Raw genomic sequence first — 24,476 nt, forward strand, 5'->3', positions numbered from 1 at the left:
AAACACATTTAGCTAATATAATATAACAGTTCTGCTTCACGCAAAATGCTACAGAAAATTTTTTGCATTTCCTAATCTTAATTTATCAACATTCACGCCACCTAATTCATCGATGACTTTTTTCTGTGGAGGACTGCCTTTCTAGTCGAAGATCGGGCACCGTCAGTCGCTGTTGTGGTGGCGGTTCCTGCCTGTCCGATGAGTTACCCGAAGAGGAGCTCCAGTGTACGGACGAAAGTCGCGATTCGCCCGAGAACAGTCCCGTCTCGGTACGGTTAGTAACTGCGGTATCCGTATTGCCGTCGCCGGTCAATTTCAAGCTATTGCCACTGGCTGTCGATTTGCTCGCCACTGGTGTGGATGTACGCTGAATGTTTTTTCCGTCCGTCGGCGTATGCATCAGCAACTCTCGAGTTGGGCTCGAGTTGGAATTGCTATTGTCCAGTCGGCTTATGTTCAACAGCGAACGTAGCAACGCGCTGTGTGAACCGTGCGAACTCGAAGATACCGATGAAAGCGACTGCAGATCGGACTGGGTGCGTACCATCAGTTCGCGCGTTATAAACTCTACCAGATTCGGTGGTTTGCCCATCCCTTCCGCATCGTTTTCCACGGTTTCATCGTTTGGACCGACAATTTTTGCTCCGCCCGTTAGTGAGTTGGGTGACGAACCGCTCGAGTGTTGTTCGAGTTGAGTTCGCTTCAGCATAGGTGAAGCCCACCAAAGACCAAAGTTGTCCAGATCACGTTTGAACGATTCGGACAATGGTTGCAGATCCGATGCTGGAATCTCCTGTCGAGACGATCCTCCCGGTCGTGCTATTTCCTGCCTCTGTTGCTGTCCGATCGCAGGAGCTGGCGTATCTTGCGCTTCTGATAGGGGTGTGGAACGGTTCGAGTTATCCAGCGAGTTGTCGAACGGTTTTACGATTATGTTCAACTTTTTCAGCTCGGCCACAACATCGGGGAGGGATGCGTCGGAACCAGATTTATTAACAGTGCTTCCTGATGCAACCGACTGTTGTACTGTTGCCTCGCCTTCTTCCGTAATATCAAACGCTGGTGCTGGTCCAGGGAATTTCCTGTACGCTAGTCTCTCCGGTTCACGTTCCTCCGTCACATCCAGTGCCAACGCAGACCTTTCAACAGGATCAACTGTTTGTTCTAGCTCCATACGCACGAACGATGCCGTCCCCGTCGTTGTACCGGTTGCTGTACTTCGCACATACTCCTCATAGTTCATGAACCGATCGTACCCAATGTCTGGGATCGAAGGTTCATTTAGTAGCAACCTATTGCGTGCTTCTGCCAGTACCTCGGCAGTGTTTGCATTATCCCCGGCTGAAACCGATACCGTCGAAAGATCGTTCACTTTCGATGTAGCTACCGGTGCCGGTGTTTCCACTTCCGGAATCGTAGATAGTTCGTGCATTGGCAGTTCATCCGGTAGCTGTGGACTAAATCGTGCAATGGCGACTGGTGGCGTGTTTCGGCGTAAAACACCACTACCAACGGACAGCAGTTTTGGTCCTCCGCCAATCTCCACCTGTCCACCGATAGAAGACGTTAGCGCTGGTTTTGGAATATCTTTCAGGAATGGTTCGAATGGCAGTGGTTCCTTCCCCTGGCTACCTTCCTCGGAGGGGCTTTCCCGTATATCGGACGCGGTTAGGGGACGGGACATTGCAATACCACTGTCCTTGCTGAGCCCGATCTGCTTGGAGGAGAAGATGTTGTCAATCTCTTCGCTTACCGGATCTTCCCCGATCGGCGCTACACTGGGGGCGGTTGGACCCGGTGGTGACAAAACTACATCGCAAGGATGCTGTAATGACTGTGATGGTTGTTGTGCCGCGGTAGAACTGATCGTTGGTGGCAGATCCATATATTTCGTCGATTCTTGTTGCTCCAAGGAAGAGAGACTGTCCTCAATTAGTCGCCGCTTTTCTTCACGCACCTGGTTAATCATTTGGGACAGTTCTGTAATGCGTTGGCTGCATCGTTCCGTCAGTTGGGAGTAGCGTTCTAGAATTTCTTGCTCTTCCCGATCGCTCAGATTGATCACCTCCACATGGCCTTGGGGTGTGATGATTTTCGCCACCTTCGATGGCGCATCCCGTTTTGGAGATTTCAAAATAGATTTTAACGAACCTTCCTTCACTGTCGGTGCTGGTGGTGCCGTTGGCTGTGGTCGAGAACTGGGTTCAGTTGCCTTACTGTGTACTGCCTCACTAGAAGTCGGTTCCATTCGTTGATTTTTATCAAGTTGCTTTTTATTCGATTTTCCCTTCGACGATTGCTCGTCGGTACCAACGGCAGCTTTTTTCTGCTGTTTCTGCATTGTTCGTTCTCTGCGCCGTAACGTTTCCATCCATATTCCTTCCACACGGCTCACTTCAACATCATCCGACGGTTCATTCAACAAACTGCCATCGTTCGCAGCCGAAATACCACTCCGATCGCTGCTACCCAACGTTGACTGATCGGATCGGCGTAGCGTTTCGTCGATCTCTTGCAGAAAGTTATAATTTTCATCGATAAATTTCCTTAACCGATTAGCGCGCTCAATTTCTGCCTCGTTCGGGGCAAGCGATCCAACTTGGACAACCCCCGCCGGTTGACCACCGGCTACATTACTGCTCACATTTACGATCGATTCGTTCGGTGTCGAAACGCTTGTCGAGCTGACTCCAAGCTGATCAATCGATTGCCGTGACATACCGAGCAATCGGACAATGTATTTGAGCAGATTTGGGTTCAGATTCGCACCCGGTGTGATGCCCAACTTTTTGCGATCATCGCTTTTCTGAAGGTGATACTTCGTAGCTGCTGAAGCCTTCGATGTATCGGGGAGGATTTGTTTGTTTGGCTCGTTTGCAGCTCCGGGTACTTCACGCTGAAGGATCTTTAAACTACCGATCTTTGGAGGAAGTGGTCGATAAACGGTTGATGTCGTTGAAGAACTGCCGGGTGAGAGCTCCATTACCTTCTTTCTGACTTGTACATCTTTCCGAGTTGCAAGCGGCTTTATGATCGGTTGGATTGGCTGCTGAGCCGGTTCCAACGTTACTTGTTTTTCTGGAATTGCGGACACCTGTTCCGGCATTACAACCTTTACAGGAGATGTTTTCTTCTGAACAGACTTTTTCTTGTGCTTCTTTTTCGATGGCGATAGTCCCTTATCGTTTACGGTGATGATAATCTTTACCGGCGGTGGCACATCACCCGTTTGCTTATCAACGGTTTCGTACGAGGTTTTGCTGGTTTCACTGATGCTGCTTCCTGCAGACGAAGGTTGAACAACGTCCACATCGACTGTTCCCTTTTGACCTTTTGTTTCTACGTGTATCGTGGGAGTTTTCTTCGCATCCTTCTTAACCTTCTTTCCGGCCACATCTCCCTCTCGGTGTTTTTGTTGTTTTCTCTGCAACATTGCCATCTTCTCTGCCAACTGGTGACCTAGTTCTTCTACCTCCTGTTCACGCTTTTGCAACAGTTGCTGCTGTTCGAGCAATTCCTCTTGCCGTCGTTTCATACGCTCAAGTCGCTCTATTTCCAGCTTCACCGAAGCATCGTCCATCTTTCGATCGGATGCTTTTGCCAACTGTTCCGCTTTCTCACGTGTTAACTCTTCCGTAAGCAAACGGCGCTGTTCGTTAATTTGTTCCAATAGTTCCTTCAACTTCGCTATTTTATCCATCCCACCGGTTGCTTCGGACGGTAGTGGAATGCCGGGGCGCTCGAACGTGTCCAGCACGATCGAGGCACAACTGTCGGTGGAAATATCTTTCCCTTCCGGCTGGATGGTACCGCTTCCAGTTTTCATTTGCGCCACATTTACTACGGATGGACGTACGGTCGGAGGGCGCTGTTCGGACGAGGTTGGCTTTTGCACAATCGGACACGTCACGAGAGCGCGCTGCCGAAGTAAACTTTCAACCGCTTCGACCGCCTTCCGTTGACGCGTTGCTGCCTGCTGCTTAACCGTGGCTTCCGAAGGCACTGTTTTCGTCGGCTGCAAAGACAATTCCTGGTTGGTTAGTTCAAAACATTGGCTCTATCCAACATTCGAAAGTACACTTACAATTGCTAAACTTTTCAGCTTATTTTCCACTCGCGTTAAATTGTCCAACTCTTGCGACAGCTTTTCGTAATCTTTTCTCGTTTGCTGCTTTTCTAGAGCCGGTTTTGTGCGATCCACCGGTGGTTTGCTACAATTAAAAGTGGTTAAAGAATATTATATTATACCAATTTTACCTCATCACACCTAATCGGCCCACTTATTTAACTACCTTCGTGCTTTGGCAAGCTCTTGCTGCAGGAATTCGTATCGATTCGCTTCCTCCATACCGGTAGGATCATTCGATCGATGATCTTCGCGCTGCACAAACCCAACCGGCTGATCGTACTCCTTCCGGTACTTGGTGTTACAATCGTAGTATTGCACCTTCGTACTACAAACACCTCCGTACGATGCAGTGGACGAACTCGACTCCGGTGGGACCGCCTTCTTTCGACGCTTTCCTACAACCTCTTCCTGCTGCTGATCAATTCTCTGCGATAGTGGTAGAGTTTTTGGGTTTTCAACCATCCTTCGGGGTGGAACTTTTCGGGGCGAGTCATTCGTGGCGATCGGAAACGGACGATCGTCATGTGTGAGAACTGAGCTTGTAGGAAAAGAAAGTGTGTTGTCACTCAAGTTGTCAAACTGGACCGTTTTCTGTGTTCCGTAAGTGTCACGGTATGCACCGGAAGGTTGTCGAGTCTCATCGTGCAGTGAGTGTTGCCGCTGACGGCGTCTTTGTTGGATCAGTTCCGTGATTTGGGTGAATGGTTGCAGTCGTTGTGGTTTCGGTGGTGCTGGTGGTGAAACAACATTCGGTCGATAATCGCTCGGTGACGTGAATGCAGTGGCACTGTACTCATGTACCACCATTGGAACATTCTCTTTGTCGATGCGGACTGGGGCAATACCTGGACAGTAATGTTCGTCTTCCGACTCGGACAGGTTCGTTTCGGGGAACGTCGGGTGTAAGCCTTTTCGTTGCCTACTAGATCGAAAGTGTTCGTACGGGCTTGGTGTAGGTTCCGTAGAACTGTCGCCATCAGCCGGAATGACAGCAGGTTCCTTTCGAGCATCTACGGCCGCCGGTGCTGGTAGTACTACAACGGGATTGACTGTTTGTACGGCAATGGATTTCGATGGCACGTATTGTTTCTTCCGCAGCTTTGCTTCTTTCTCTGCCACTTTACGTTCCCGTTCCCTCGCTGCGTTTGCTTCCGCCGTTTTCCCACGCTGTAAAGCAACCGCCTGCTGAGTGGCACGTTTTTCCTCAAACCAAACGGCACATCCTTCGGCCGCTTCGGCCGCCCGGTGTGCTTCACCAACTTCACAAACATTACGCGCATATTCCTCCTGCAGGTTACGGACGTGTTGCCGTTTCCAGGCCTTCACTTCTTCGCGTTTCGTTTGCTCAATTTTGGCCAACTCTTTCTCCTTGGCTTGCTGATAATTTTGGCGCACTTTCGCTGCTAACTGTTTCGATTGTTGACGGACCTGGGACAAGGGAGAATTACAAAACAAGAAGGTTAAGCACACGAAACTTATTGAAATGTGTTTCACAACCCCACAATGACCACAACAGTTCGCATCGAGCGCAATTACGTCACCGTCAAATGTGTGCCCAAACATTAAAATCGAGGTCATCGTTTTTGTGCCTCTTGCTGGACAAACGAAAAGCGTAACCCCTTTACCTGTACTAGCCGTCGGATGCGTAGCTTTTCGTTGGCAATCTTACGGACACTTTCCAGATCGGCCAACGGGTTCGACACCATCGGCAGATCAACATCATGTACGGTCACACTAACGGACATGATGCTTTCCCGAAAGCACGCACGCAGCTGTCTCTAATTGCGCGTTCACCACGGTCGCGATAGCGTGTAGCGCGATAAGCATGTGCAACGGTTCAGTTCAAACACTGCTTAAAACTGCACCGGGCAAATGGATGAACATTCTACGGAAGGATACGTTGCGTCTCGTTTTGTTTTGGCTGCGCCTTTTGTTTGCCGAAGATGCACTTGCTCGATGTTTACGCGTGCCTTCTGTCGGTATCTCTCTTTACCATGTTCGCTTTTATTCAGTTTGGAACGCAACGGAACGCTGTTTGAAGATGTATTTGTGACGTCAGCATCGCTACGCGTAGAGTCCGCTATCGCACCGTATTTTGACAGCACACACTTGTTCTGATATGTTTTTCTCTCCCAATAACGCACTTTTTTTATAAGCGGAGTCTATTGGATGTATAAATGAGCAATGATTTAAACTTTACAATAAAAAATTATTAACAATCTGCGGAAAAAAGCTGTTCCCGAAACAAAGAGCGAATGTTTGTCAGTTATGAAATTCGGTTGAATGTAGCGCTTGACAGCTGGCGTCGTTTTACCCATTTGCCACTAGTGGCGCTGCTAGTCACCCGCGGTTCCATGATAAAGTCCTGTTTACACCATTACAAAACCATCCAAAATATCCGAGGCAAATTAAAAAATCAGATGAGAATTATCCGATTTTTATATTGTATTACTAAAAATATATCGATTAATAACATACGATCTATGGTTATAAAATATATATCATTTATAGTTTGAGGCGAAATGCATGGGCAATCTCCAAAGAACGTCTACGCTTTCGGGGTTTAGAAATAAAGGTATTTGCAACAGTTGTACATTTAAATATCGGAATTAGGTTCTTTATTAGGACCATAACTCGCGGTTCTTTTTGCTTTGTAAATAAGAGATATAATAAACACTGTGGAGGGCGTACTGGCAAAATATGCCACTAGCCCGCTCCTTACACATTTTGTATATAAGGGATTCAGGTGTGCTATCATCCGTAACCTATTTGTATTAACTTTTGATTGAATCACCCAATCATGACGCTCTCTCTCTCTCTCTCTCGCATTTCACAATGTATAGGGATAATAAACTAAACTTTCATATTTCTAATACAAACCGATGATGATCATCACCCTAACACTCATTTTTTATTTGATTCTCCGATCCATTGTGTCGGCTGCCAGCATTGCATAATTGGTTATCTGTGGTGACTTGAATTACTCAAATTACTTGCATATGGTTGAAAATTAAAGTTCTATGTTTGAAGGCAAAACGCGAATGCGGATTTAATCCCAGACCTAGAGTGTTGTAGAGTCGTGCAACACCAGCTATATACCCAGTACAATAATACACAATCTTTACTGTCCCTTGGCGTTAACATGCTTGTACTGTTTCGTTTCGCAAGTGGTCCTATCCGGTTTAAATATATATTTACCAAGCACGCTTGACCATCTTCATTCAAATTGAATAACTGTAGAGTCCAAAGTATTCAAAACGAAAATATAAAATAAAAATGCATACACAAATACGCTGCACCTCACATGCACACACAGCTACATACTTCTGGGAACATATATTACCCATAGAATTGGCCATTTTAAACTTGCTCTCGGTAACGTTTTGTGTGCAGTTCGCGCACTAACATAAAACGGTCTCACAAGATCTAATACCTTTTAAACAAAAATATACTCTCACTTCTTATCAGATATGGCAACCGTGGCAGCTCAATCGCGAAACGAAATGTTTCAACCTGCAAAAGGTTCTCGGTGAAGGTCTGGCGAACGTGTAAAGTTTCTCATAACGCCGCTAACACTAGCTGTCCCATACCTCATCACGTTGCTTGGCAGCGAGTCTTTTTCGTTCTAGAAGATACGGTAAAAATGTGTGATTAATATCCACCGACAAAGACTGCTCCCATTTGGTACCTTTGGCTTCACGCAGGAGACGACGTTCGTTTTCGCGTTCTTCTGGTGCCGTTTTTAGCTTTACACCGAGCGCCGACGTCACCATCCTTCGTGCCATTGCGGCACACGTTTCCGGGCGGGCACGGTACGGCTGCAATGAGCTGGAACACTTGCGAGCCTTCGATCGCGATTCTGCCGTAGCTTCGCCAAGTGGTTTCACACGTGCAAACGAAAGGCCTGCAGTGAGTACTTCGGCAGCTGTTTGAAATAACATTAATACAATAAATAAGCAAAAAATAAATAATCGAAGGTGGGGCGAGGGCTTACCAATCTTGGAGCTACTAAACACAGCCAGCGCGTGAGTATCGTCGACCCACTTGATGTCGAATCCGGTTTCCTTGTACTGGGAGAACAACATCATCAAATCCTGCGTCTTGAATTCGGCCGGAAAGTTTGACACTTCCAGCACGTGTGGAAACTCCTCTTCATTTAGCACAGCCTGCTTCGTTTCAAACAACTGTAAAACATAATGTACAAAAATGGTTAATGACCGCAAATCCGATTTTATCCATCGTACTCCGCTTACCTTATAATCCGATTGGGGCGTTTCAATCGACACTTTCCCGACAGCCGTCGTTAGTTCTTCGAGCATTTTTGGATTTAAACAATCACCATTATCATCGTACATTGATTCCCAATCGTCCGCATCCTCCTCGCCATTTTCAGCAGTCGTCGCCGCTTCACTCTTTACCGTTTTACCGTTGGAAACTGCGTCCGTTGCTGAGGCAAGCGTTTTTCTCTGTCCTTCAACACTCTCAGTCACAACAGCTGCAGGTGTACGCTTAACCTTTACCGGTTTCTGTGGTGCAGGTGCAGGATCACCAATTTCCAGTACATCCGAGTTGAACGTCTGCTTCATAATACGCCGATTGCTGCGATTGATCTCCTGCGAGGCACGCCGCAATTCCGTCTCATCGCGATCGATCTTTTCTGCCTCGTTGGCATCGGTGATGAGCATACCGGTGGCAAGTGGTGCTGCTGTGGTGCTGCAAGTTGTATTGCGCACATTACGATTACGCTGATTGTTGCGATGCATCGTGACAACCGTTTCAGGGTTGCAGTCAGAATTCTCCTTAGAAGCTTCTTCTTCCGGTCTGGTATTCAAGAAGCCACAATCTCGCTCGTGGCTCTCTTCTTGATGTTTGTTTCGATAGAAAGATGAAACCGCCAAAGGTTCTCTATCTGCCTTCACCCCAACCAATGCTACAGTAAATCGCTGAAGTTCTTGCTGTTCCTCTAAACTATGGCCCCGTTTCTTCAACGATTCTAGTGAAACCTCACCGCCGCCAACGTCGGTAGCATGAGTACGTAACGGAGCTTCTATCACAGTATCACAGGCTAGTGTGTCAGTATTGCCACTTTGCAGTTGTCCAGCTGATGTAAATTCCAACAGCTTACGTTTGCCGTCTTTTAGTTTAACGACTTCTTTGGAAGACACTGATGAGGTTAGCGATATTGCAGCTGTCGCCGGCTCGGAAAGCTGAACACGGTTAGATGCTGTGCGCGATAAACCCTTCGTTGAAGATGTGCTCACTTTCGCGACATTCACTTCGGTAGTTTCTGGTGGTAAAGATTGTGACTGAGCGGTTGCGACCGGAGGCGTAGTTAAGCTACGACGTGCACGCGGAACGTAAACAGCACGATCTGGACGTCTTTCTCGAGGAGGACGGTTGATCCTGAATAGGAAAATACAGAGAAAGCACAGTTTACATTAATTTCTAACTTTTTTGGCATCAATTTGTACTGATCCAAATTCCTTCGCGCACACTTACCTTGCACTTGGAGATGTAACTCCGATACTGTTCCTACTGTCACTATTTCCGGTACTGTCGTTACTTCCTATCTGTCCAGCACATTCCGGAACACTCGCCTGAAATGACGATTGCAGTGTTTCCTGTCCGGCGTGACTAGTTTTTTCGCACTTCCCCGGCTTGTCCTTTCCGAGTGGATGGCCTTCTCTGGAATCTGGTGCGATTATTATCTTATCCGGTTCAGTACCGTCACCTGCAGCTGTATGTAGCAGCAGATGCACTTGCTGGTGACCAGTTGCCGGTGAATGTTGAGTGGACGGCGTTAAATGACCATAATCGTTCGGATGCTCACAGGCTGCCGGTGGCGCAAGCTGATGCACAACGTTTTCCGCTAGATTCAGAGCACGCCTTGCCGCCGGTGGACGATAAATTCCAACCACGGGCGGGAACTTCACACCGTTGACGAAAGGTGGCTGTTCCTGCTGGTGGTGACCGTGTCCGACGCTGTCCGTGTGGAGCGATGAGCCTAGGCGAACAGAGCGAAGAGAAAATTATGTTTTAATGGTGCGATTATGTTGGTATGCACACAGAATTAACATTTAATTCGCAGTTTTATCCGCTTTATTGTGATTCCTGCAGTTTTAATTACGCACCAATGACCCGTCTAGTCTTGTGGATACTGACCATGGCACACCATCATGTAATGAAGGCCATTTACCTTACGCAGAGGAGCGTGGCCGTGCTAGAGTCCGTCTTCGGTTTGCATAAACAACAACCGAATGTCCCACGTGTTATGGTGACACGTTTACACCCTGGGTCAACACTAGCATTCATTGGGTACTCCCCACTGGCCGATTTTGGTCGACATGAACATTTCGTTCATCGTGCTGCGCGCCGGCCTTGACTGTTGTTGTTTGCAGTTCATCGTTGTCATGGAAACATTGTTCGCATGCGGAATGGTGCGGTTTCTACTACAACCTCACGGCATAAGCATTTAATATGCGTGCAACGTAACTTTCGATTCGCAACAGAAAACGGATGGATTTACACTACGCTTTGTTTGGTGTAACATTAAAAACACATTTTTTTGTACTATAAATGCTCGTTAGTTAGTCACTTCGTCCGTACCCAGCGTCATCTTCATTGCGCGTGGCCCAACGCTAACAAGATTGTGCAACGCAGCATTGCGTTGCTACAGTTAATTGAAACGCTACACCTTTTTTCCCCGTTCATCATTCCGGGCAATCGTAGGTGGCGTTGGCGCCTCCATAATCGAAGGTGGAATGTGAATGCCGAAAGTGGAACCTTTTTTTTTTTGTTGGTCTCGATTGGTCTCGAGACGGCAGTGTAGTTGGTAAACGAACGGCCGTGCGAAAGAGGAAGGAAAAAAACACCAATTGCCGATGAAATGCGGTCACTGGGACCGAACCATCTAGCCATTTCCAACATTACGTCGTCTCGGTTTCTGACAGCCTTTGCGCCCGTTATCCACGGTTACGCGGCTTCATCTTACTTCGGTGACGTAGTGTGCGCTGTTTGTTATGGGAAACGGCGTAAACGACAAAATGGATGGTGAAGTTGGCCACCGTGCGTTACAAATGTGAATGTGAAGCTAACCCAAAAAAGCATTATCTAACCCTCTGCATGACCTTAAAACACTTTCGGTTTCCTTTCTGCCTTCGAAGCTTCGCCGCCACAAGCGGAGAGGTCGTCGAATGGAAGTGGTTCTTCGCAAATTTGCGTGCGTTGGGAGCTGTTTTGTATTCCAAAAAGGAAGCCGACGATCCATGGTGATTTTTAAACCCTTTTTGTGACATATTCACACCTGTCGATACATAGAACCCTTTCAACAGTGTTAGAAATTTCATGCGGATTTTTATCGAAATGTATAAAAATAACGTTTTATAAACCCTCTTCCTATCTTACTTTCTACACACTGGATACTTGTATTGTACTTCTCTTATTATAAACTAATGATAGTTCGCAGTGAATTTAACTTCTTTGCCTCCTTTTATTGAACCTGTTCCTTCGAACACGAGTTAACCCATCCCTGCAAGAGGTCGAATTTGTGTCAAACTTCTGTTGAATAGCCACAAAACTCACAGCGGTGCGTGAAGTTAGACACGTCTTCTATATAAGTTCGACATGTGGAGTAGAAATTCTTCAAAATGTCGACAGAATTTCTTCAAATTCCTCATTATTACAAACTTCTCTAGTGGGTATTCATCAATTCTTAAAAAGGAGCACACGGTTCTGTGGAGACTTGAACCCGGACCTGGCGTGTTGTTGAGTCGTGCATCACCCACTATACTATTAAAACGACAAAGAATAACTCCTTAATATCATCCCAAGTCTAATGCTCTCCAGGAATTCCGGATGTTGGGCCACATTGTCTCCAAGGTTCCATGTAATGGAGCATTAATCGCATTCCTAAAGTAATCACCTTCCATGGTATTTTCCGCATCTTCATCTTTCCAAACACCGGCTATTCGGTTGTCATGCGATCACAACCATACACACCAATACAGCAACGAAGCATAAAGCAATATTTCATCCACCTGTTTCTCTCGCATTCGGTGGCCAATGCAGTGCATTCGGTGTTCGATGCTGTAATCACGCGGTTTAGAGTTATGTGGTTTGTTTGGATGCGTTTCTTAGGTGTTTTGTAATATCCATTTCTCCAATGCATAGCACGGCGTGTATCATGTTTCACACGTGGTGTGACAAATTTTGGAATTAAAAAAATATGCGACCACGCGACCAATTAAGCAAGCTTATTAAACCACAAAGACTTGCAACGGGAAAGAAGTTATCATTTGTGCATGTCTAACGGCATTTGTTTCACAATTGTTACTAAATTTCGTCAATTTCATTTTCATAACTTCTTCATTTTCTACATCACATTCACAACTAGCATTTTTTCATTTCGTTCCTTTTCAACCGGAATGCACCGACACACATTATCGATTCGCTCGCGTTATTAAGCTTTCGTTTGGGGGCTGCGAGTGCTGCCTTTTCCGGATTTTTGTATCACCCACTGTAAAAGCCCTCCTACCAAACACGTCAACACGCGATGCAGTGGTTTCTAGATCGCTAATTTTCACACCACCGACTGTTGCCACATTGTGTTGCTGCGATGTCTGCACCTCGAGGCATTGAGGGCCTACCCTAGTAGCAGCCAAACCCACCGAAAGGGCCTTTACTTCCGTTTGCCGATGCTTCTTCATTCGCTTTTAACACTTTTATGTTGCTCAAACGCGTTTGCACGGCCACTTCTAGAGCAACTTCAAGAGCGTGTGGATATGGAGCACAATAGGAACTGAGGATGTTGATTATTATGCCGGTTCCGGTGCCGGTGCAAGGCTATTGTGAAAGAGCAGTCGATAGGAAGACTGGCGATGGTGATAATTATTAACACGGATTCAAACTCATTAAGTCGGCAAATTTTAATGCCAAACGTTTCGTGGTATGGTTTTGCGTGCATTTTGTGAAGCATTGTTCATCGACATGCTAAATGTTAGCACTTGAATGTGTGCATAAGGGAACGTACAAACAAATTAACTCTACGAATAGAAGTTTGAATCTTACCAAGCCAGAAGACGACTGCAAATAAAGCGTATTTCCTGGAACTTCCTGATCTTGCCTAAGAATTAGTAATGAAATATGCTATATCAGTGGAATCACTCTAAAATAAAACACATTTCGATGTACAAACTGCGTTACTAACAATAAGAGTCTTCTGTTAAACAAAGAGATAAACTATATAAAACACTACTATCATTCATCACTCAAACACCTTACATGCGTTACTATGTACGACGGCTCACACAACACATATGTTTGTAAACAAACTTGGTATAACTTCACAATAGCGTACTATGATGCGTCTCCCTTTTATCTTCTCCTATAGACGATGTCAAACTTCTCTTTGTTCTCCTTCCACGAGACGCATCCACTGCGCAGAATCGGCTGCGTACACACGTTCTGTCATCTGTCGGAATGCACACACACAAACACAAAGAACTTTTTTCGCCCTTTCCTAATTCACCAATACATGCGCTGATTACTTTTTCAGACCTTTCAGACCAAAATTCATCTTTGTTTTTGCCTATTTTGGCATTCTCATACGGTATTTGATGCATTCCTTACTTAACTACCGTTTTCACTGATTCTTCTTTACCACTAACAAACCAAAAGCTTACCGAAATTTCCTCGATCTCTCTTCACAGCGAAGAAGGTTGAAAGGTCGCAGCTATTCTACGTCTGTTTCACGGCACGAACAAAACCAAAAGGCACTCGCAGACAATCCAGCGAGAAAATGCACACTGACACCCTGCCGTACCGAATCCGGGCAAGTTCTTTTTGCGACCGTCAAGGCTTTTTAACTTTTCCCTTTCCCTTTTCGCAACGGAACGCGGTTGAGTAATAGACGAGCAGTGCGCGAAGCTCGAACGCAACCCAACAACCGACGGTCCCAAAACAGACTAGGTTACTCGATGACGGTTTCGCTACGAATCTCCTCCATTCAACGTGCACAGGGTGGTTGGTTTGTGGCTATAGTGTGGATACGCACATACCCCTACCTAATGCGTTCGTTCTTTTCACGCACACCAACACGAGCGCGTCGCAGGGGGTACGATTTTTTACTTCATTCATGATCAAAACTGGGCATTGGTGTGCGAGAGCTAAGTTAGCTGTTTATGGCATTCGCTCGAAGGGCTCAACAAAATCTAGTGATTATTTGTTATTTAGCTTACTTTTGTGATTTATGTTCATTGTGCACAAAAACCATACGACTTTCTACTTGAGGAAATTTGTGCTGGTTGGGGTTGGGGTCCAGGAATTTTTGTTAAAAAAAAACTTCAATAATAATAAGCAAATTTGTGCCATAAATTCTATAACTCTAATATTTTGTGGGGATAATTTGATTTAGATTCATCATTCTAAATTAATCTTTAAGCCGAATGAATGAATCTGAATCTCAATTTCAAAGGCTTATGAATCCTCTACTATAACCTACCCCCCCTTCAACAATCGCTGTTAAGAGTTGCGAAAGCTACTGTGTATTTTTGGGCAATTAGCTGTTCCCCGAACAAAAGATAAGTATTCATTTGCCAATCGTGTTTATACTTAAATATGGCTCACAAAATCTTCGCAAAACGGTTGGATAATATCGGAAAATCCAACACGATACGCCGCGAAACGGGGAAGAGAAGAAGAGCAACAAGGCATGATCAAATGCATAAGAGGTTTCGTGTGCAAGCTGCAACTAGGTACAAGGACTCCACCGTTACGCCACATACTTTGGTGGAAGGTGCAAGCGTACGGTGCGATTGGAAGCATATACAAAACCGCAACATGCTTTCTACCGGTTGGTGGTAGAGTCCCAACGCTATGCCAATGGGTCAGCGTCATCGGCTTACCGTGCCACTAGCAGGCACCGCTTGCAGCCGGCACCGATGCAACGTGGTAACTATATTTCGTAATAAGCTTGAAGCCTGCATCCCCTTCCTGCCAAACACCAAACCCCTTACACACACACCTTTGCAATGCGATGCTGTGTCTGGCCCATGTGTGAAGTGTGCCACACTTTGCATGTTCGAGGGGAAGATGGAAAGTGATCGTGCAGATCTCGAGGTGGAATAAGTGTAACCACTTTGTGCAGCTGCCGCACCACATGCTACACACATAAGACATTGACGAGTGGGTTTTGTTTTTACTGGACTTAAATGGTTACTTTTAGTTCCTGCTTTAATTGTATTTGTTTCTACAGTGCTTTGAAAAAATATTCCCCATTCAAATATAATTTCACCTCCAAAGCTCTATTAGTAACGATTGTATCAATTCTTTGCCAAAAAACTGCTCCGAACACTTTTAAGCTTACGACGCATAAAGAAACCGGCACAACTGAACCTTCTCTGACAATCGACACAGCAGCATTTCAGTACGCATTGTATAACAACCAACTGGCAACTGCTGTTCCAGCGCAAAAAGCGTAAGAAACAACCACTAGCCAGTAGTAACAATGCGAAATAGGCATTAGTTCTCCCCACGACTCGCGAAACAACACGCAACCGCTGGCTGATTAATCGACAGCAGTTTAGTAACCGAAATTGCACACAAACAAAAAGACGATAACAACAAAAAACAAAATCGAATCACCGGCACGAAAGCACGAAAGTGGCAGTTTCGTAAAAGCGAAGGTAATTGAATAAGACAATGAAGGAACATGGAAAATGATGCAAACATCCAGGTAACATGAAGAAAGGATTTATCGAAAGAAGAAAAGAAAAAAGGGAACAATATACTTAAAGCTCAATATAAACCAAAAAGGAAATCATAAACATGATCTAAATTAATAACAAAATGATGTTAAAAGAAGAAAAGCATTTAAGAAATATTAGAAACAACAATAAATTGCAAAAGAAATCTTTACAAAGTTGAAAATAAAACAAATAAACAAAGGAAAAAAGAATAATCTAGTAAGTATATAGTCATAGAAGTTGTAACAACAACTCACATACACAAGAGATAGACACTAGAAAAGAAAGAAAATAAAAGAAGAAGAAAACATAAGAAGACAAAAACTACCACCCACCTTTCATCGCATCGCCATACGCAGCATCCTCATCGATCAGGCACGATGATCGTTGGTGAGTGTTGGTGGATGTTGCACCGTGTGGTTGTCGTTGTTGTTGTTGTTGATGGACACCGATCCCGCCACCACTCTGTAGAATCGTTTCCGTACCCATGCTGTTCTGTTCCCTCTCAACGTCGCGTCCTTCGGCACGCTTTCCTCCACCCACCAGCGAACTGTTGCCGATGCTGCAGACTGTAGTGGTGCTGGTAGTTGCGTGCACGTTGGCGCCACTGCTTGCTCCCCAACAGTTGCTTGTGGTGATGATGGTACTGGTGGACGCTGTCGGTGGTGTCGTTGAACTACGCCAGCTGGCGTAATGAGGTTTGGCCGCTGATGTACCGCCGATCGATTCTTCGAAGCTGATCCGTTCGTGCGGGAATAGAAACGCAAAGATGGTACCACGATTTTAATGAAGGTAAAACAGACACACTAGCGCTGCTGAAGGTCAGTGAATTTGCGGAGTTGGCGAATCGCTTGTTTTTGAACGCAGTTGCATGAAGGTCGAGTTCAGTGCGACTTTCACCCATCATGCGTCCCAACCGGGCGTCGTCCGAAGCGGTCGATTGTCACGAGGTGGCCTAATGTACGGTACGCACCATTCGCAACATGGCAGGAATGTGAATGAGACATGTATCACACGTACGGACGACAACACCGCCGGCAGCAGGACACTCCACAGTCTTTTTCGCTGCACTTGCGTAACAATCTGTGTCAGTCGGCCGAACCTGACGTTAAGCCTCGGGGGCACAACAACGTGCACCGTATATCGGTATATCGGCCATTTATCATCATCAACGGGTACTTAAGCTGATCTGATCATCATTTTGAGTTAAAGCAACTCAAGAAAGTTGCCATATGAATGAGCTTATTTTAGTTGAAGTTGCTCATGTCTAATATATCTTGAACGTGTTATTAGACAACAATTACAATCGACGATTAGATCGCAGTATTAAGAAAGATACAATACAACATCACCTCGCATGCGCTTCATATCCCGATACAAAAAGACCACACGATTGTAAGAACGGAAAAATGGGAAATTCTTACAAGTTATAAATAGATAGTTATATTTCAAGAGCACAAAAGGTGAAAACCAGAGATGGGTATTTTCATTATAAAATGCAAAATGCTTGTCGTATTGATCGGTACTCTAATGCGAGCGTAACTTTAACAAGAAAATGCACGCGGTAGCTGATGTTTGAACCATTCTGCATGAATCATTTTTCACCTGTACGCCACAGACGAAACTTATGAATAAAGAATTCCCATACCGGTCTTGGTCTGTTTGGGGGGACAGAATTTTGCATCCAAAAATAACATTCACGCGTAAATATAGCTACAGCAGATCATAGCGTAAATGAGCGTTACCTCACACCGCGGGTAGGTACAGGGCGTTAACCTTGGAATAGCACAAGGACTGTCCTTTATTTCCAATGTAAATCAAATTGAAGTGAGTGTAACACGTGTGCATACTAGCTAACGTACAGAGAAAAACACAGTTCTAAGGGTATTACCGTTTCCCGTCGGTCGCCTTGATGTCCTGGAGGAGCTGATGTCTAAAGCACACGACCGTGCGCCGTTCGTCCCCGATCCCGATGGAGAACGTTACGATATCATGCTGGCTGAACGATCGACTGGCGCACACCCTGTGGATCAGAAACCGGCGGTAGCTGCTGAACGGCGGAAAGATCAACACACTAAGAAGGGAAGAGAGAAGTGAAAATGATGTCAGTAGCTGTCGCAGACGGTGCCGCCTCCTATTACATCTGGTTGGATTGGTAAACCTTAAAGGTGATTTAATCAATATTATCTGTAATTGCTATAAACTGTTGATACATTTACCAACAAGGTCTTGAGCATTACAGAACGGAGGATAATCATCATCGTCGCTGTAGACCTGTATCCAGTGAGCTCTTACCCGGAGTGTTAATCTTGAAGATCTTGGTCGAGATTTTACATTAATCATGCTTTTCATACGTCTGCTACTTGACCGATCACTAAACACCCCTGAAACGTCCTGGGGCGAACGTTTGCACCATCCCTAATTACCACCTTTCGCCGGTAGCTTCAATGGGTATTGTACGGCCCAAGAAACATACACAAAAAGCAAAGAAAATGCCAAATCAATCGACTATTCACCTCGCAGGAAAAGCAAAACAATTGCCCCCTTTTTTCATTGCAGTTAAGAGAAGCTCCACTCACACATACGCACACGCATAATTAACCCAAAACGCGATTGCTTTTACTTCGCTAGCACCTAATTAAGAATGGCCGCATCGATGACCTCATGGAATTGGAACTGAAACAACAGTTTCCGACGAGCTCCGTATGGACATGGGAGGCCCAACGGTGCCATGTGCTTTTCGTTATAAATATTTATTCCGATCGCGAATTGCAACGCAACGCCCCTGTGGAATTGTTGGCAGCAGAGCGGTATTGAACGAACGAACAAGAACTAAACCCTGGCCGAATGTGTGAACGGACGCGCGCGCCTACCTACACCAGCCCGACAGCTACGCGATCATTGGCCATTATGGAGGCAGATGCCGAAATGTGATTTGCATATGTTTCGCACTGTAGAAACGCACAACGAAAGGTGCAAAAGTAATTATCCTGTTCGCCCGTCTAATTAATCATCTTCATGGTGCTACTCTTAAAGAGCAGTAAAACAGCAGTAGGGATGAAAAGTAAGACGTGACTAGTAAAATCCCACCTCTGACACTGTTACAGTGTGGCACATCAATCGCTTTCAATTGTACTAAATGATACTTTGAAGCGATAATGATTATGCAAAATCTTCGTCAATTTGAGACTTTAGCCCTCCACTCTTGACTGACTAGATTTGCATAATAAACACTTTGAAGGTGGAGAGCTCTTTGAAGCTACCACCAGCGGGCTACTGTCTAGTTTAGGAACGGAAACAGTTGTGCAATTTCTAGCCAATAAATACCGGAAAATCGGATCACAACGCAGGTACTAACAAAATTGAAAAAAAAATCATGACCGATCGATGATGATCCCAAATGATGCCAATGAAACACTTGACTGATCTGAATGTTTGTGAGGTTTATTGCTGTGTGTAGTACCATACATGGTTCGATGGTTCCGATTGCTTCACCACCACCACCACCACCACCCATTCAATATTGTTGTGCTGTAGCATGTTTTTCTTTTACTCTTCTTTTCCTTCAGCGTTGGGCGAATAAAAGAAAAAAACTGGGACTACAATACAAGCGCTTCCACCTACAAGACTGACCATTGAGATTGATCTTCAAAGAGAAAATCATCGTTTGAAACAAAACTCGTCTTGAAACTACATTTTTATAAGATGTGCGATATGTCTACATTAACGAGCGGATAAGAAGCTTACAAGCTTCAAAGCTCTTAAAGAGCGCTTATACAGCTTATAAGCAGATTGCGCCCTATAAACTTTATTTTATCAAACTACTCCAAATTTAGCCCACAACGAATGAAACGAAATGAATAGACATATTTCGAACCTTTAAACAAAGCTTAAACAGTTTATAAGCTACGTCCTGTCCGTTGCACAGTTAATTGAATAATAAACTAAAGCATTCCATGCACATATGGCTTTTTAGTAAATTATGAATATGTACGTAACAAAAGTAAACGTAATGTTACTGTTCAAAAGAAAAAAATGCCTAAATAGTCTCTTTTCGCGTGAAGCGATTGATATTTGATTGAGGAACCTCAAAGCAGCGTAAAAGCGTAATGGTATCTGTATTGTTATTATTTTTTTCAATTTTCAGTAAAACACAGTAGCATTGCCATGAAATCGAACATTGAACCAACTAACGAATACTTTTCTGTAATGCTTGGTAACAATCTGAACGCAATACTTATCACATCCGCGGGAAAGGTAAACGTAAACGGGGTGGTAAAGAAAGGTAAAGGAAGAAATACCGTTAGTCTTCCATAGAGCCACACACACTTTTTTCTCATTCGCGTGTTCTGGGTCACCAAGATTTTCGTCCACCAGGTTCGATTCATCGGTGCGGGAAGTGAAGGAGGGGGGCCTCCACCTTTCGTCACCTTTTGTACTTTGTCCGCAAATAAATTACTTACGCCTTTGGGTTGGCCCGCTCGATGAAGCGCCGGATGTCCAGATCCACACAGTATACGAAGTCGTCGTCCGCGGCGCTCAGGTACCGATTTACAATTGAATTATCCAGCTTGGCACGCTTGAAAGGTTATGAGGGAGGATGGTGCTAGGTGAAGATTTCTCCCTCCACAACGGTTTTCACGTTTCTTTATTCAATGAGCCGTTTTTAGCTGTGGCTGTTGTTCTAATTAACAACACTATTTCGAGGGAACACTTCCACAAGCAGGCAAACAGATGATGGGCAGAAAGATTGCTATGATGTAGCGTCTGCTTCAGCCACGTTAGCAAAACAAGTTACACACTGCTCGGGATATCGGTTCTACATTCCGACACCGATCCAATTCATTCTATAACTTTTTTCACTTATCAACACCCCTTGGAAACCCGATTTCGATCCTATGAATGGGGGGAGATCTCATTGAATTTGGTGCAATTTTATGGGATTTCTTTTTCACTCAATTGCTTCTTATCACACATTGCAACTGCAAATGCAATCACTCACATCACATTGTATCAACACCCGATTTGGCACGCTTCACTGCCAGCAACCAGGGTCCTACTTTAACGCGAAACTCCCCTGTTGCACACGATTGTCTTTGGCCTCAAGTGCTTGCGCCAATGCGAATTAACATCACGACGCTTCCGGACATCCGAAATAACCCGTTCTAGCGGATGGATAAACCACTTCTCTGCCCTAACAACACCAGCTGAGTGTGAGATGAGCATTGGCAGGAACGGCTATTCACGACCCATTCGCGCACTGACCAATTCAACGCTTCAAGCATGAAAAACTCTGAGCGCAGTGAGCGGACGGCAAAGAGAACGCACTCGCTTCGGTAGGAAAACGGTGTGAAGTTGCGGGCATAAAGCGACGACCGCAGCTTTTCCACATCCGTTCCGGTGTGTCTCGTTTTCCGCGCTACATCGCTAAAAGAAACCTTTATTTACACAGCAGTACTCTTGCCAGGCTGAATTGGTGCTGAAAATGACCACTTTATTGAATTATGTTTTGCTCACTGTCACTTTTTTGGACTAGAAAATAGATTTTGTTAATCGTAAATTTAGAAAATGGTTTAGACACACCAGACGTACCGTAGCTAGCTGAAATTATTTTATCATTGAATCTTCAAAAAATAAATACGATTGCTCCTGGTATCAGAAGCACAGAAGGCTTCAGCCAAACAAAAAAAGTGGCAGTGAACAGGGCTGGACCATGCGATGCTAAACATGAGCTCGTTTGACATTTGAGCTCGATGTAGAGCGAATATTTCTGTTTAGGATGACCACAATAAGTAGGATTTTACTGATGATTGCAATCATTTTCCACTAAAATGATGTAAAGTAAACAACATAACATTCAACTCGAATTCGCAAATGGCCTGTTCATCATCTCGTGTGAGTTTTGGTTGCAGGAACTGAGCGATAGAAAGCTTGTAATGGATAAAATTAAACAGATTCAATAATTATGAGATAGTTCCACAGTTTTTTATCTTGATTTAAAAAAAATGGAATAAATCGATTTGCAAAATTGTTGCTTAGGTACCAAAAGTCACAAGTTTCAATTGTATTTTAAAACGTCACTTTGCACAAGACGATCCAGCCTGAACTTGCTACCCGTTTCCAAACAAACCCGCAAGCCGGTAAAATGCCTCAAGAGTTGCGGGTTGTTCGGTGTTTTCAGTGTTTAAAATATCAGGTATACATAATGCCGAGACGTGGGAGAATCTACAAAAGTTGCCTGCTCTATACGATATTTGTTTTCTTCAGGTGGATATTGTCAAAAAGGCCAACAAATGGGTGTGCAAGCTGTGTGGCGTCAAACAATCACTGGCGCGAGAATTCTTCCGCGGAACGGGCAAAGATTGTCGAAGCATGGTACAGCAACTATCTATGCGGAAGCTTGAGATGGATCAACAAGAAGCGGAAATAACTAAACTGGTTCTTCAAAATAAAATACAGCTGTCTAAACCGCCTTTAGAGAGAGACCCGAGAAGTCCCATTGCGGCAAGGAATGAAGCACCACAAGGGCCGAGTAAATGGGAAACGTTTTTGACAAAGGAGACAAACGACGATCTATCTGATACTATATGTTCTTTGGAATCTTTGGAAAGTGTGTCAAGTACGACGTTCGACCGAGAACGGATTAATAAGCCGGTGAATAACGTTGAGGCAACAGGTACAAAGGAATGGAATTATCAGCGAACGAAGAAGGAACATTTGTTTGATAATGAGGAAAGGTGGTCTACAAACTTAGATAAAGACCCTTCACCAAGGAGTAATTGGGCCATAGGACAGAAGAAACCTATGCTCAACCCTATTCGTACAGCGAGCAACGCAAAGATCAATACATTCTTCAAAAACACAGGTGCTAACAAACGAAGCATAGATTCTAGCGGAAATGAATCAATGGCACTTCCTAGTTTCCATCACAAAGAAAGTACTACCAAACGAACTTTTCCAAATCCCACGAGAAATACCTTTTCTCAGGCAAATACTGCTCCTAAAACTTCATCTTCTGAAACTCCCAGCTCATCTAGAAGTAACAAATCACCGGAGATGCCCTGCAAGAGAAAATTTTCAAATGTGTTTGCGACTCCGCTAATGAATTTTGGAAAGCGTACCGTCGTTGAGAGTAAATTAGCACCTTCCGTTGAATCGTTAGCTAATATTAATGAGATGAAATCTCAAACAGAAACTAAACCTACCACTGTGTCTTCAAAGTGGGCAAAATATCTCCCGGAAGATGATGTGACGAATGAAAATACAGACAATGTCATCATGTTTTGAGCGATAAATCGATACGCCATCAAATCGTGAATCACATTCGAAAAGCAACAGACATTTATTTTGCATTCGTTAAAGAATCCAAATGTATACTATCAAACAAATTATAACCGTCGTAACAAACATCCCACCATACATCACGTACTTATCCTCGACGAGTCTTCGTTCGATCATTTTCATCGTTTGGTTCGACAGTCCGAGCGTGTTGCCGACGTCCAGTATTCGCTTTCGCGCTCCCTTTAGCGTTTCGCGCTGTGATCGCAACCCGTCCAACACATTCGATCCCGTCCAGATCATTTCATCCACACCTCGGTGTGCATTTTGCATCGAGTTGTGGTGCTGCAGCGAGTAATCGATATCAATCGACGTTTCCGTGTTTGCGGTGAATCGTTTGTTGAGTAAACTTTCCCGTTCCGCTAGCTCTGTCTCCCGACGCTGTTTTTTATCTTGGTACAGCTTTAGCGCGGCCTGTAGATGACGTATGTCGTATTTGAGCTGATCGACGCGCATTTTAGCATTTTGTCGCTGCGCTACGGGCACTTTGAAGAGCAGCACGTCCAATCGATCACAGTTGCTGTAATTGGTGCGTAAAACAAAAGGTTAAGGGCGATATCTTTGGGGGTATTCAAAATGTGATGTGCTTCAGCTTACCCATTAACTGTTGTAATCTTCATCTGGATGTCGTGTTCAATTTCACCCGAATCGAAACGCGTATCATTCAGCCGCTGGAAACATTGCTGCGTTTCCTGGATGAGGCTGTTCGTTTGCATATACAGAGCTTCCATTATGTGGACCTTCTATCTGAGATTTAAAAGCTATCAATATCGCTACCCGTAACACTTTTCGTTGAATTAAATTAACAATTTTATTGCGATAAGTATCGCAATCAAGCACGATCCTCCATATTCCTACGAATTCAACACCCGAATGACACGTAAACGAAAACAAGTCGAACGTCAGTGTCAGCTGTCAGATCGATGTTTACCTTTTTTTTGGCGAACGAAGCATCTGTTGAAAATTGGCCTCGCGTTCTGTTATTTTCTCTTGTTGCGCGTGCAGTAGACGAAAGCACAGTTAATAATAATGGTCTGTGATAAATAGAAGGATTCCATTGGATGGGTTATAAATTTCCTAGATTTGACCTAGACAAGTTTGGAAACCGGTGGTATATTTAGCGAGAGGAAATCAAATCAGCAGCTCTAATTGATTAGTGTGTTATCAAAACATCAGCTGATGCGTTTGTGATGATTTGAACCAATATGATAACACTGCGAAAGGGTTCTACTGGGGCATCGCATTTGAAATAGCTGGAACATCAATGA

The 24,476-nt window shown here is 44.6% G+C and overlaps 4 protein-coding genes across 4 annotated transcripts; 1 reads left to right on the forward strand and 3 right to left on the reverse strand.

Annotated features, from left to right (window-relative positions):
- Positions 1-106: 106 nt before the first annotated feature.
- LOC128709887 (uncharacterized) lies at positions 107-5,874 on the reverse strand. Its single transcript, XM_053804924.1, has 4 exons — positions 5,755-5,874; positions 4,293-5,557; positions 4,085-4,211; positions 107-4,015 (listed from the first exon to the last, which is right to left on the reverse strand). Exons 1-4 carry the CDS (start codon positions 5,872-5,874, stop codon positions 107-109), a joined length of 5,421 nt encoding a protein of 1,806 aa, XP_053660899.1.
- A 1,830-nt stretch (positions 5,875-7,704) lies between these two features.
- Positions 7,705-16,359, reverse strand: LOC128709890 (uncharacterized). The gene is made up of 7 exons (XM_053804926.1): positions 16,206-16,359; positions 9,629-10,133; positions 9,039-9,532; positions 8,383-8,948; positions 8,124-8,313; positions 7,818-8,054; positions 7,705-7,754 (listed from the first exon to the last, which is right to left on the reverse strand). Exons 1-7 carry the CDS (start codon positions 16,357-16,359, stop codon positions 7,705-7,707), a joined length of 2,196 nt encoding a protein of 731 aa, XP_053660901.1.
- A 5,638-nt stretch (positions 16,360-21,997) lies between these two features.
- LOC128708701 (MRN complex-interacting protein) lies at positions 21,998-23,157 on the forward strand. Its single transcript, XM_053803681.1, has 2 exons — positions 21,998-22,066; positions 22,138-23,157. Exons 1-2 carry the CDS (start codon positions 22,016-22,018, stop codon positions 23,155-23,157), a joined length of 1,071 nt encoding a protein of 356 aa, XP_053659656.1. The 5' UTR covers positions 21,998-22,015.
- Positions 23,158-23,226: 69 nt separating this feature from the next.
- LOC128707126 (probable Golgi SNAP receptor complex member 2) lies at positions 23,227-23,939 on the reverse strand. Its single transcript, XM_053802073.1, has 2 exons — positions 23,806-23,939; positions 23,227-23,728 (listed from the first exon to the last, which is right to left on the reverse strand). Exons 1-2 carry the CDS (start codon positions 23,937-23,939, stop codon positions 23,227-23,229), a joined length of 636 nt encoding a protein of 211 aa, XP_053658048.1.
- Between the last annotated feature and the right edge of the window lie 537 nt (positions 23,940-24,476).

This window comes from Anopheles marshallii, chromosome 2 (genome assembly GCF_943734725.1).
Source record: "Anopheles marshallii chromosome 2, idAnoMarsDA_429_01, whole genome shotgun sequence".
NCBI classification, from domain to species: Eukaryota; Metazoa; Arthropoda; class Insecta; order Diptera; family Culicidae; genus Anopheles; species Anopheles marshallii.

Bases quoted from the DNA above. Each gene is read 5' to 3' on its own strand.
- LOC128709887 (XM_053804924.1), bottom strand. From the start codon at position 5,874: ATGTCCGTTAGTGTGACCGTACATGATGTTGATCTGCCGATGGTGTCG. The intron at 5,558-5,754 runs GTAAAGGGGTTA...CCCTTGTCCCAG, and splicing joins GCATCCGACGGCTAGTACAG to GTCCGTCAACAATCGAAACA. The intron at 4,016-4,084 runs GTAAGTGTACTT...TTGTCTTTGCAG, and splicing joins AGCTGAAAAGTTTAGCAATT to CCGACGAAAACAGTGCCTTC.
- LOC128709890 (XM_053804926.1), bottom strand. From the start codon at position 16,359: ATGGGTACGGAAACGATTCTACAGAGTGGTGGCGGGATCGGTGTCCAT. The intron at 10,134-16,205 runs GTGGGTGGTAGT...CTGTTCGCCTAG, and splicing joins GTATGGCGATGCGATGAAAG to GCTCATCGCTCCACACGGAC. The intron at 7,755-7,817 runs GTACCAAATGGG...CGTATCTTCTAG, and splicing joins TCTCCTGCGTGAAGCCAAAG to AACGAAAAAGACTCGCTGCC.
- LOC128708701 (XM_053803681.1), top strand. From the start codon at position 22,016: ATGCCTCAAGAGTTGCGGGTTGTTCGGTGTTTTCAGTGTTTAAAATAT. The intron at 22,067-22,137 runs GTATACATAATG...TGTTTTCTTCAG, and splicing joins TTCAGTGTTTAAAATATCAG to GTGGATATTGTCAAAAAGGC.
- LOC128707126 (XM_053802073.1), bottom strand. From the start codon at position 23,939: ATGGAAGCTCTGTATATGCAAACGAACAGCCTCATCCAGGAAACGCAG. The intron at 23,729-23,805 runs GTAAGCTGAAGC...CACCAATTACAG, and splicing joins AAGATTACAACAGTTAATGG to CAACTGTGATCGATTGGACG.